This window comes from Fundulus heteroclitus, chromosome 9 (assembly GCF_011125445.2).
Source record: "Fundulus heteroclitus isolate FHET01 chromosome 9, MU-UCD_Fhet_4.1, whole genome shotgun sequence".
Classification (NCBI taxonomy): domain Eukaryota; kingdom Metazoa; phylum Chordata; class Actinopteri; order Cyprinodontiformes; family Fundulidae; genus Fundulus; species Fundulus heteroclitus.
Genome location: NC_046369.1, coordinates 7,944,256 through 7,957,973, shown reverse-complemented (window position 1 = coordinate 7,957,973; position 13,718 = coordinate 7,944,256). Strand labels below are relative to the sequence as shown.

At 40.4% G+C, this 13,718-nt stretch overlaps 1 protein-coding gene across 2 annotated transcripts in view; it reads right to left on the bottom strand.

Moving 5' to 3' along the window:
- Positions 1-13,718, bottom strand: part of acsbg2 (acyl-CoA synthetase bubblegum family member 2) — a 44,154-nt gene that overhangs the window by 24,042 nt on the left and 6,394 nt on the right. Inside the window, exons 1-3 of one of the 2 annotated variants that reach the window (XM_036140948.1) lie at positions 12,455-12,624; positions 6,050-6,182; positions 4,149-4,282 (exon numbers count right to left, since the gene is read on the bottom strand). In XM_036140948.1, coding sequence (XP_035996841.1) covers positions 4,149-4,282; positions 6,050-6,182; positions 12,455-12,461 — 274 coding nt within the window. In that variant the 5' untranslated portion in view covers positions 12,462-12,624. Of the gene's footprint in view, positions 1-4,148; positions 4,283-6,049; positions 6,183-12,454; positions 12,625-13,718 lie in introns of those variants that run through there. The other variant, XM_036140949.1, reaches the window with a different exon arrangement.

The following is a 13,718-nucleotide window of genomic DNA, read 5'->3' as shown; positions in this document are numbered from 1 at the left end:
GGCGTTACTGGAGGTTGCCACTTTCTGGTGACGCCCCTCTCCCCAATTTTATTTTGCATCTTAGACACTTTCACTTCAAACATTTTTCACATCACACACACTCATATAGGCCATGGTAGGGGAGGGTGGGGGGAAGACGTCTGGGAGGGGGCTTATGTTGTGTGGGCCTCACCTCGGACGGCTCCCTTCACCTCCTCTCCCACTTAGACATTGAGGGTTCTGGGCAGTCACACGGAGGGGGTGCGCTGGCAACAGCTTCCTTCCGAAAGGGGGGTGGGCTGTGCCGTGCATCCCCTTCGGCGCTCCCAGTTTTTAAACGCACTTGAGAACAACATGCAACAACACAACATTTGAGCAGGCGTAGGGAGGGTCGGGGTCTTCTGCACACCCCCGTTCTCCGATGGAGGCAAGGAGTCTGGGGCCTGGAGGAGGTGCGGGCCACTGTGTCCGGGGTCTTGGCGGGGGGCTGCGGTGTGCAGTCAGCGGCCTACCAGGTCTGGGGCTGATGCCTCCGCTCCCCCCAGGGGGCGGGGGGCAGGGATGGCAAGGGCAAGGTGGGGGGAGGGAGTGGGTTTATTAGGTATTTAGGGGGAGGGGGGGGCTCTGGCCGGGTGGCTCGTGCGGGTCGTGTTGGCCCGCCCTCTTGGGGGGGCCCGGTCCGGGGGGCGTCTGGTCGGGGGCCGGGGCCGGGGGTCGGGCACAAGCAGTCGTATAGTCGATTTGGGGTGACCCTCCCCCCTTTGGTCAGTGTTGGATGTGAGTGTTATGTGGGAATGTGTGTACAGCGTCTTTTTTTTTTTTTTTTTTTTTTTTTTTTTTTGTGTGTGGCGAGTGGGGCACAAGGGAGGGATGGGGTGAATGAGTTTTTTTTTTTTTTTTTTTTTTTTTTTTTTTTTTTTTTCCAGGTATGGGTGTGGTCCGCTCCCTCTCCCAAGAACATCTCAAGTCTCCGATAGGTGCGGAGCCCATCCCCCCACGTCCTGCCCTCCTCCACTTCGTTGGCGGGCGCCTTGGCCCCCTGGCGCATTAGTTGGCTTCGGGTTTGGGGCGGGTTCCCGGGCGTGCGCCGGCCCGCTCCTGGCGGCCTCTTCGCGGGGCCTGGCCCCCCGGGGGGCGGCCGGGGCCCTCGTCGCGGGGGCGGGGCGCCCCTGGGGCCTCTGGCCCTCAGGGCCCATGGCCGGGACCACTTCAGCGGGGCTGGCTGCCGGCGGAGCCCACGGGCTCGTCTCCGCGGCTCTTGAGGGCGTCGGCATTGCGGTGGCTGGGGGATTTCCTCGGGGTCGTCTCTGCTCCTTCCTTGGGGGGGGGGGTTGCAGATATCCTGTGTCGGCCCCTCCTGGGCGACCTGCTTTAGGGACCCCTTTGGGAGTCCGGGGCTACGGGTCCCCTGACGCCTGCCTCTGTGCTCGGGGAAGGTGGCTCTTTGGTTCTCCACAATCACTATCAAGCTATTTCTGGATAATCTTCACCTAAACTAGTGCACTTTCACATCTCCCACTGGTGCTGGGTCCCAGGTATTAAGTGTTCACTTATATACAGTAATCTTATAATTTATTTATTTATTTATTTATGTTGTGTCACTTTCTTTTTTCAAATATCACATTACACATGTCAGCTTACATAATAATATATATGATTTAGCAATGGCATCTAGGTGTTATTCGAGTGTATCTGTTGCTTTATGTCTATTGGTTGTGCTGTTCTTTTTGTGTCTCTTTCCAGGTGATGGAGCAGACAGAGGACATTTTATCATTCTCTTCCTTTTATCTCCTCTTTCTTTCACCTCTACTCTTTTTCTTTTCTTTCACTTTTTGTTCTTCCTTTACTCTCCCATTGTCATGTCCATATAATTTGAAATTCTCCTTGCAGGAATCATAATAAAGCTATTTAAAAGCATAAATCAAGTAGAGCACTATGGCGAAAGCTGTTTGCTCCACTTGTAAAAGCAAAATCTGTCGAGCTCCATCTGGCATTGAGATATCAATTCCTATTGCCATAGTGCTAGACAGGACACTGGGGAAAAAAAAAAAAAAAAAAAAAAAAAAAAAAAAAAAAAAAAAAAAAAAAAAAAAAAAAAAAAAGATAAAAAAATCGCAATTAGATTATTTTCCAAAATTGTTCAGCCCTAGTGACTTGTACTGTTTATTCTCATGACCCTCTGGCCTTTTAAAGCGTTTTGAAACTTATCTAAACTCCTGGCAGGACAGTCGGGCCACGTCACCGAAAAACACAGCCAGAGGAGGTAAAACATGCTTTTAGGACTCTAATGAAGTTGTTATAAAGGAATTAAACCTCGAGCATCACAGGTGCGCTGTGTGCTGCGTGTATTTACGGTTGAAACCAGATATTTACAGACACTGTTTAAAATTAAATCAGACTTTAAACCAAATCAGATGTACTCGATTTTCTTCCCTTTTGTTTCATAAAAACGAATTGCTGAATAAAATTTTTTAAACATACTTTTATTTTAATAATCTCATCTGAGAGTTTACCTGAAATCAAATTGCAACTTATTATAAGCTTAAAAACCTGCTTATAAAACAAGATGGCACAGTAAATATTGAAAATATAACACAAAATCTTTGCTGCTAGTCGTATCACGCATCTAAGAACAGACTTTACTTCACTTGTGTAACTTCGCTCCAACTTAAAAAAAAAAGAGCAAATGATTAAATTAAAGTGCCTCGTCTTACGGTAAAAAAGGTTTCCTCTTTTGAGTTTTTTGACGATATAATTTCCTAAACATATATTTAACTTTGTGTGCTCTTACCAAAGTCATTTCCCCTTTCAGGACTGATATAGAGCAACGTTTTATGCAAGCCCAGGAGACCGCATTGGCTAAAATTAATTTTCCAAAATTAAATCTGCAGGAGATGCAAATTCAAATTAATCGAAAAAAATCTATTTATCGCCCAGCCCTAACGAAACCTTTCTCAATTTTTAGGTCAGTTAGGAATTTGCAGAGTTTTTTTTTTATTGTTTTTTAAACTCCAATGTTTGCATATGATTCCAAACTTTAAAACTGTCTAATTTGGGTTGAGCTGCTCTTAGCAGTTTGCTGGGACTCCCTTTTTTATTATTCTGCTAATGGAAACACTTTAAGTAGTCCCCCCCCCCCCCCGAATGGGGGAAATTTGTCAGATTTTGAGGTCAAACACCAAGAGAAAACAGGATGTGTGTCTATTTTTACAGTGAATGTAAAAAAAAAAAATCTTGTTTCTCTTGTAAATCAGTAGTGAGAGGTCATAAAAATGTCAGCTGATCCCTGGTTTGAATCACATTTTCTATTTAATTTGAATAGAAAAACTATTGAGAAAAACCTTAAAAGGGCAAAAACCCAGCTGTGCGTCACATTTACAGATAATTATTGTCAGAGAGGAACTATTTAAATGTTTCAAACGTACTCCGGTCTCTCAAAACCTCCAGCAGATCAGCTTTTGCCCGACGTAGCGACTGTAAAATGATTAAAGCAGACACCATCTTGTCTTCTGGGTTTCATAAAACCCAAAGGATTTTTAATAATTAAACCCGCCGAACGCTTTTTCGCCCTGCTGGGAGTTTACAGCGTGAAAGAACAGATGGGTTATTGGTCTAACAATCAGCAGGATGTTTTGAGCATAAAGTGGAGCCACATGGTGGATTTATTGCAGGGACCAACAGCTGCTTATCAGTTCCTCTAACAGGCAGGAGGGTGAATAACTTTCTCATGGAAAACAAACCCTGTTGGCTCTATTTAACACATTTCCACAGAATACAACTGTCTAAAAAACAAGACGACAGACGTTTTAGCGGATATTCACTGTGATTTAAACATTAAAATATGGAGTCTGTTGTTATCGTTTTAGGTAACATGGAAGGGAAGACTTTTCCCTGAGTGGCTTTAACAGGAAACAAAAAAAAAAAAAACGTCACAGTTGGGTTTAAGGGGAGGAAAGAGGAAGCAACGTTTGTTCTGCCAAAGAATGTGGATTCTGCTTCCTCAGGAAGACGTTTGGCCACAAATGCTGACTTCAGCGACGAGAACAGACAGACTAACTGCATCCAAGGTTGCAGCAAAGCCTAAAAAGGCTCTTTTAATCTTATTTTGATAGATTAAACCCGGTCGCTCAGACAAAATAAACACGTGGCGGTGTTCCTTCAGGCCTCACCCAGTTGTGTGTCTGAGCTCTGCACCTCAGCGGCCGCTTCGGTCTTCGTGCTGCTGCTGGTGGTGGGGGGGGCTGCGTGCCGGGCAGCCATCTCCTCGTCCTTCTCCCCCGTGGACTCTTCCTCTGAAGACTCACTGGGGAACAGGAAGGATGAAAAACATGGACACTTATTAGTAAGCAGCTTCCTTAAAAGAGCTGGGGGGGTGGAATCTGGAGGAGAGCGGTAACTGCGCTAAGTCATCCGGGGCTGACAGTGGCCGTCATCGTTTTGGGCGTTATTTATATACAGGTCACAATAAAATACACACAGTCATCTAGAAAACACAGTTAGCCTAGACTCCAGAGGTATTTAGTGGTGCAGATGAAGTTTGGATTGAACCAAAAGCTTTGTCTCTTTAAACCAACCTTTCAAAAAGTCTTTTAAACGAGATTGTGATTTCCTACTTTCCGTGTCAAAAGTGGTGATAAGTAAGAAAATGTTTCAGTCAAACTAAACTAATCAAACTAAAGCTGACGCGCATGCACTGCAAAACGGAACTAAAAATAAGTAAAAATTTTCTTAAAATTAGTGTATCTGTCCTTGATTTGAGCAGGTAAATAAGATGATCTGCCAATAGAATAAGATTTTTGCACTTAAAATAGGAACAATTCGTCACCATCATCTTATTTTAAGTGCAGGATGTCTAATTATCTTGATTTGGGGGGCAAAATACTCATTCCATTGGCAAATGATCATATTTACCTGCTCAGATCAAGGAAGAAAACACTATGTTTAAGAAAATTTTGCTTATTTTTAGATCAGTTTTTGCAGTGTGTTAGGGCATTTATACCGTGTATGCAGTATATTCCCCTCAGAGCAGATAAATAGATCGGCTCTACCGGCTCCAAATGCATCGTTTTTATATACAAATATAAAAACAAAGTCAGTATTTACCTTATGATACAATTTACAAATGAATATATATTTACCCACCCTATATAAAAATGAGGAAAACATATGATTTGGGTCTAAACATCTTTTTTAAAGCAACCAAAAATATGTTGTTGTTTTTTTAAGGTGAAGTTTCCTCTAAATGACCTGTATCAGACTTTAAAGGGTTAAAATCATAATAAAAATAGATTTCCATAATATGAGCCTTAGCTATTTTTAGATGTCACTAAATAAAGAGCACAGATATTTGAAGGTAGAGCATGTGACTATTTATATTTTTTAGCTTTTCTGGGTTTTTGGAGAGTTTTCTGAGGCCACGGAGAAATAAGAAACTTTTTTATGAACTTGCAGCAGGTCTTGAGGTAGAAAGATCTTCCTGAAACATACCAAGCCTGGACGATAATTCAATAACAATATATATCTATCGACTGACGTATATCGATGATATAAAAAAAAGGTAAGTAAAAAGTTCAACAGAATAACAGTTTTCTTTCCTTTTGCATTAATATAACATTAGATTAAATTACTGTAGGTTAATATTACAGTCAGTACATCCTCCCAACCAAACACAACCGCAGACCCAGGAACTAAGCTCCGCCCCCTTAAAAGAGTTCAGAGAACATCTTTTTTCTTTTTTGAAAACTTGCAGTTTTGGTAAAAAGTTGGTTGAGTTTGAATTCAGTGTTTGTGTTCTTTATTATAAAAAAACATAAAATGATCAGGGCTGCCCTTAAAATACATGTTTTAAATTTGTTGATAATTATCGACATCGATCAATACGATTTCTATTTTATCATTATGCTTTGTTTCTACATCATCCAGCCCTCTGTCCTACTTAGCAAACCGTTCACTGGCTGCTACCTAATTGCAACCCAGGTAAGAATAACTTCTAATACCACATAACAAAATGTACACATTAAGTTTTATTATGTCCTGAAATAAACATTGCCACGCGTTTGTGTTGACCTACTTTGCTGTGTCCGTGATGCAGTCGTCGAGGGACGCTGAACTTTCTCCTGCGCCACACGACCCCAGAAGGCCTCCTGCCTGTGGGGGCTCCACCGCCACTGCTTCAGACATGGCGCTGGGCTCGCACGCGGTCACTGCAAGAGACGAGCGCCACAACTCTCTCAGCTTTCACTTATGAAGTAAGTAAAATAAAAAAAAATAAAAATAAAAAAAATACAACCGAGGGTCACAGGAACACCTGAGACAAACATTAAGTGTATTATCAGGAAGAGAAAAACCAATGGACAGTACGTTAAAATAATCGTTTTTTACTCGTATTGCCATCTTTACAGAGTGGATTGATCATACAAAAACAACTGTTGTGATTTTATAACACTAATAATGTGAGCTGTGGGGGTTTTTTTCTCCCTATGATGGTAGAGCTGGGCGATAAATCGATTTAATCGATAAATTTGAATTTACAATTCTTTAAGATTTCATTTTTGGAAAATCTGGATTTTATTTTGCCAATACACTCATTGGGTTTCCATGAAGAGAACAGCATGTGATGCTGAATATATGTTTAGGCAAAATTATTGTCAATATATTGTTAAGTGGAAACTTCTTTTTACCATGATACGAGGTACTTCATTTACTTATTTACTTTTTTTTTTAACTTTAAAGTTCACAAGTGCAGTGAAGCCTGTTCTTAGCTCAATGTGTAATACCACTAGCAGCAAATGTTTTGTTATATTTTTATTGTTTATAATGGCACGGCTGCCATCTTGTTTTACAAGCATGTTTCACAGCTTGTTTTTAGTTGCACTTTGAATTCAGGTCAACTCCCTGACGAAATGCTTGACATAAAAAGCAAGGTTTTAAAATAATTTCTTTAATTTCTTTTTATGAAACAAAAAGGAGGAAAAAAAACGATTAATCGGATTTGGTATAAAATCGGGGATTTATTTTTTAATCCATATCACCCAGCCCTACTATGTGGTCAAAATAAAGCTTTTGGGTTCGTTTTATGGTTAAATGTCCCTTTGCAGCGGGACAATGAGCCCAAGGACACGTACGTTTAGATATTAGAGATTGGATAAAACATGCAGGCTAACTTTTAAGTTTAAAAAAAAAAATTACAAATAATGCTTAGAACTCGGGTTAAAAGAAACCAACTAAATTACACTGCAAAAACGGAACTAAAAATAAGTAAAATGTTCTTAAAATGTGTGTATTTTTCCTTGATTTGAGCAGGTAAATAAGATCATCTGCCAATAGAATAAGATTTTTGCACTTAAAATAGTAACAATTCATCTCAGTCATCTTATTTCAAGTGCTGTGTATCTAATTATCTTATTTTGGGGGTCAAAATACTCATTCCATTGGCAGATCATTTTATTTACCTGCCTTATTTACTTACCTCAAATCTAGGACAAAAACACTCATTTTAAGAACATTTTACTTCTTTTTAGATCCGTTTTTGCAGTGTAAATAATGTCTACTGTTTCTGATAAAGAGTCGAATATCCAACCAGAATTATTCCAATGGCTGTCGATTGCTAGAAAAAAAAAAAGAAATAAACACATGCTTCTCCTTGACTTGCTAAGAAACAACTAGTTAAAAGTGTTAGTGGGGGTGTATGTAATTATTTGAGCCTGTATGTACAACTACTATGTGGACTGGAAAAACAAACAAAGGTAATAATAATAATGCATTTTATTTATAATGCACTTTACATTTCAAAAAAAAATCTCAAAGTGCTGCAGAGCAGAGGGCTAAAAACAGCCCCCGGAATAGTACAGCAATTAAAAACAACATTTTACAATCGCCTTTAACCATATCACACAAATAAAATCATAATAAAGTTTCTTAAAAGGCTTTTCTAAACAAGAGTCTCTTAAGATTCAACTTGGGGGAACCTAATTCTTGGTTTCGAAGAGCATTATCGTCAAAGATTGTGGTTATTTTTAGCCCAGTGTGAGGAAAGAATGGTTCAAATTAAGGGCTAATTTGTGTGACGTTTATGCTAACGGTGAGTGTATGTAAACTTCTGACCACAACTGTAGCAGCAGCGCGAGGAGTTTATGGAGCGCAGCTTATAAACTGGACGGCTACACTGCAAAAACAGAACAAGAAATAAGTAAAATGTTCTTAAAATGAGTGTATTTGTCCTTGATTTGAGCAGGTAAAAAAGACTATTTGCCAATGGAATAAGATTCTTGCACTTAAAATAGGAACAATTCATCTCCATCATCTTATTTCAAGTGCAGGATATCTAATTATCTTATTTTAGGAGTCAAAATAGTCATTCCATTGGCAGATGATCGTATTTACCTACTCAAATCAGGGATAAATACACTAACTTTAAGAACATTTTACTTATTTTTAGATCCATTTTCGCTATTTTCTCCTCTCTGACCAGAGGTTAGAGCGTTAACATTGACCAGAGGCGTCACAGAAGGAGTCTCGTACACTTTTTGTTTTGCTTTTCGCCGTCAGTCCCACATCATGACAGGAGCTGCATCTGATAATCCTGAACCTGGTCAAATCCCCCTTTTCTCTGACCGGACCGCGCCTTGGCTGCTAGTCACACCTTTGACCTGTTTATCTAAGAGGGGGGGGGGGGGGGGGGGGCTTAAGACACATACCAGCAGGAGCCTATCATGGCTCGCCAGTCGGGAACAACTAGCCCCGGGTAATCGGACAGAGAACGGCTCCAGAGAGGTCGGAGGGAGCGGGAACAAACGTGTTTAGGTTTTCTTTTTATTCTTCCACAAAATGCTATTATTTTCCACAAGTTTTAGAGGCTGACACACCAAAAACCAAACCTCCGTCAAGCATCCTCGAATGGCTAAAGCGAACATTTTAACACTCGGACGAAAACTTCCCGGTGGGACTTTGGGGCCGATCCGTGGGATTTTAGGTCACCTCGTCTGTCGAGACAGCCGTAGATGGACGAGGGTGGACACTGCAAAAACGGAACTAGAAATAAGTAAAATGTTCTTAAAATCTGTGTATTTCTCCTTGATTTGAGCAGGTAAATAAGATTATTTGCCAATGGAATAAGAATTTTGCTCTTTAAAATAGGAACAACTCATCTCCATCATCTTATTTCAAGTGCAGGATGTCTAATTATCTTATTTTAGGGGTCAAAATACTCATTCCATTGGCAGATAATCTTATTTACCTGCTCAAATCAAGGATAAATACTCTAACTTTAAGAACGTTTTACTTATTTTTAGATCCGTTTATGCAGTGGAGACAGGCATGAGGAGGGGGGTCAGCCGAAACCTCTTACCCCCCACCTCCCATCTCTCTGGCGCCTGGCTTTGTTTTGGTCTTGGCCGTGACGGGGATCTAATCAGGAATGGGTCGGTATGACATTATTATGGGATGATATCCTTGAGCGAAAAGCCACAATTCCAATCATATCGCTGTATTTGTGTTAAGATTGAAGACACGAGTTTCCACTATCTCAGCAGGCCGCGACGTAGCGAGCAGGCGACCTTCTAGGACTTCGGCAGCTGAGTTTTCGCCGGAACAAGGACAAAATTTCTCGGTTGTCGCGGGGAGAACGCAAGAGGCTTAAGCCAAAGTGTATTATATTCCATATCAATAAAAGAATGACTCCATGAGAGGGGAAAGTTGTGGCACGGCCCGAGCCTCCACACTGCAAAAACAAAACTAAAAATAAGTCAAATCTTCTTGAAATTGCTGCATTTATCCTTGGTTTTAGCAGGTAAATAAGATAATTTGCCAATGGAATGAGATTTTTACACTTAAAATAGGAACAACTCATCTCTATCATCTTATTTCAAATGCAGTATATCTAATTATCTTATTTTAGGGGTGAAAATACTCACTCCATTGGCAGATCATCTTATTTACCTGCTAAAATCAAGGATAAATGCACTAATTTCAAGAAAATTTGACTTATTTTTAGTTCTGTTTTTGCAGTGCAGAACATGGCCTGCATGGCGGCCAAGAGATGTCCTCAGAAAATGTACGAAACGGTGCCGGTTTGATTAGGGTCCAACCAGGCTGTTGCGTCTTTCTTTTGTTTCGCTTCTCGTCAATTTGTTTTGTTTTTCATTTAACTTTCCGAGGACATGCCTGAGGACTTTCCCTGTTTAGAAAAAAAGACGCTGTCTGCGATTACCGTCCCATTCAACCTCACGCCACGGGAATTCCTGAGATTCCACGTCTCATTTAGCTTTTAAATGGCGACCCACAGCTCCGTGTGGCCTCCCGCCATCCGCGACGGGATATGTGGGCAATAACATCTTAAATAATCTTTCACACAACCGCAAGCATGCATTTTTAATACACGTTAAACGATGCAATCAATAAAATGCGAACGACTCCTCTCCACTGCAAAAACCGAACTAAAAATAAGTAGAATTTTCTTAAAAAAAAATTTTCTTAAAATCTGTCCTTGATTTGAGCAGGTAAAATAAGATGATCTGCCGATGGAATGAGATTTTTGCACTTTAAAATAGAAACAGTTCATCTCCATTGTCTTATTTCAAGTGCAGGATGTCTAATTATCTTATTTTAGGGGTCAAAATATTCATTCCATTGGCAGATAATATCATTTACCTGCTCAAATCAAGGACAAAAACTAAAATTTTAAGAACATTTTACTTATTTTAAGGTCTGTTTTTGCAGTGGCACGTCTTCATACACTGCAAAAATAGAACTGAAAACAAAGACAATTTTCTTGAAATGAATGTATTTACCCTTGATATGAGCAGGTAAATAAGATTATTTGCCAATGGAATTAGTATTTTTACCCTTAAAATAAGATATTGACACATACTGCACTTGAAATAAGATGATGGAGATGAATTGTTCCTATTTTAAGTGCTAAAATCTTATTCTATTGGCAAATAGTCTTATTTACCTGCTCAAATCAAGGGCAAATACATTCATTTCAAGAAAATTGTCTTTGTTTTTAGTTCTATTTTTGCAGTGTATGAAGACGTGCCACTGCAAAAACAGACCTTAAAATAAGTAAAATGTTCTTAAAATTTGGGTTTTTGTCCTTGATTTGAGCAGGTAAATGATATTATCTACCAATGGAATGAATATTTTGACCCCTAAAATAAGATAATTAGATATCCTGCACTTGAAATAAGACGATGGAGATGAGTTGTTCGTATTTTAAGTGCTAAAACCTTATTCTATTGGCAAATAGTCTTATTTACCTGCTCAAATCAAGGGCAAATACATTCATTTCAAGAAAGTTTTCCTTGTTTTAAGTTCTATTTTTGCAGTGTACGGGCGGTGTGTGTGTGTGGGGGGGGGGTCTACTCCGCTTGAAGTCGAGGATGCCTGGCAGGAATGTCACAGACTCAGTGGGTGAAATTGCATTTTACAGTCATTTCAGGCTTTAGCTTGTTCAGGCTGAAAATATATATATTTTTAAATGGCTGCTCAGGGTGAATCTGTGGCGTTCAGCAGCCCCTGCACTGACAGACACCATTGTGGAAATGCTGCAGTCATGCAGATGGGAGAGGATTAGGAAGATGGGGGGGGGGGGGGCAGCGGAGCTTAGCGACAGCTGTCCCATTCAGAGAGGGGAAAGCAGCAACAGTTGACAGGGTGACAACGCTTCTTTTTCGGTTTCTGATTAACACAGAAGGAGCTGATAGAGAAAGCATTTGGCCTCAATCGAAGGAGGGAATCCCCCCACAAAAACAAAAAAAAAAGAAAGAAAACACTGTATTTTCCTGAATTAACTTCAGTTTCATTTGGGCTAATCAACAAAAACAGCAAAGCAAAAAACCCCTCTGGGTGGTCGTTTCTCTGTTTTCTCTCCCTGATTGGGGCGAGATAAACTGAATTTTACAGCAATATGTTCATCAAGTGATCTGAGGATGGAGAGAAATGGGCGTGATCTGCTGCATCCCCGTTTTTTTGTTTTTTTTTTAGTGATCAAATTACCCCAGTTTGGAAGACGGGCGACTTTATTGGCGAGCGAGGTGCTGCTTTTTAAAAAGGCAAGAGCAGAATGGAGAGATTCATAGAGAGAGATCTGCAGTCGGGGCTACACCCATTCAGCAAAAGAGACGAGGTCTGCGTTGGCTTCCCCACAGAAACCCGGCCGAAGATTTAAAAAAAAAAATCCTCCTCACATCAAGATTTGACTTCATCGACATGCTGCTAACGTGACCGAATGACTGAAATGTATAAGAAGTGAACCAGCTAAATCAGAATGTGGCATAAACCAAGCGGGTGTTCCTCTTCTTGAACACGTATAAGACACGAAACACGCATCAACCATGCCGGTTCTCTCTGAGGTTACCAGAAAACGTTCTGGCCTGACCTGATTTGCTGAGATGAAGCCTAGGAATTCAACGTTAAAGCACTTTCTCCTACGTACACGTTTTGGGGGCTTTTTTGAACTTTAAATTCATCTACTCACGTTGCATTGTTAGAGGATTCTCGTCTCGGGTTCTTCTCTCCAACAGGTTTTTTTTTTTTGCCCTCTCGTTGCTGTTTTCCTTTTCTCTTAACGAAGCACCACTAATCCTACAACCGAGCTCTGTGTCTATAGCAGCAGCAGCAGCAGATCATTCATTTTCAAATACCAGCCGGATGGCTCTGTTGGTCCCTCCTCCCCCCCCAGATACCCCACCCAAGACAGCCTCCCCAGCTTCTTCCACGCACTGCCCTCCCATCTCATCGTAGTCCCGGCCTGATTGGCTGAGAAAGGCTCACACCATGCGCCACATGAGCAATGCAAACCTAAAAAGAAGGAGGGGGAAGTTGCAGTGAGGAAGCAGGCTCACACACACATCCCTCTTCAGCGATGATGCTGATACTGAGACCCATCCCCCCCCCCCCCCCCCAACGACAGAAATTCCGCCTTTACACACATCCACGTAGCAGTGGGGTCGGGGGGGGGGGGGTTACTATCGGACAAGTTGTGTGCAAAAAGGGCTGGGCTCCGTTTTGATGTCTGCTAAATATATATGCACACGCTGCTTTTTCTAAATGCCTTAAAAAACTGCTGTGTACAAACCTCTGTTTAAAAACAGCCTAATTATAATGTCCTATAAATAACTATGAGCCCTTATCTGATTTAATCATTGCAAACAAAGTTTATAAATCCATTCCTTTCTCATGAAGAAACATTGTCATCGCTACTTTTTTTTTTTTCCAACCAAAACTCTAAACTAGGCAATGATATGAAAATTTGGGCTGGTATTGATAACCGATATATTAATATTACGGTTATGTCCAATAACCAATATTTACCGATATATGTATGTATATGTATATGTATATATATATATATATATATATATATATATATATATATATATATATATATATATATGTATGTATATGTGTGTGTGTGTATATATATATGTGTATATATATATATGTATATATATACATATATATATGTGTATATATATGTATATATATACATACATATATATATATATATGTGTGTGTGTGTGTGCGCGCGCATTTACGTTTCTGTGATGGTCATAAATTTAGTAACATTTTTAAACTAACTATGCTAAAACTATGCTAGCTGAATTTGAATTTTAATGTGGATTATAGTCATACAGATTTGGCAGGTTTGCCCTCCACCGTATTATAACCACGACATCCACCGCCACCTACCGCCAGGATTACCCCATTTTCTGGGGGAAACCCTGAAAAGGCACAAATGA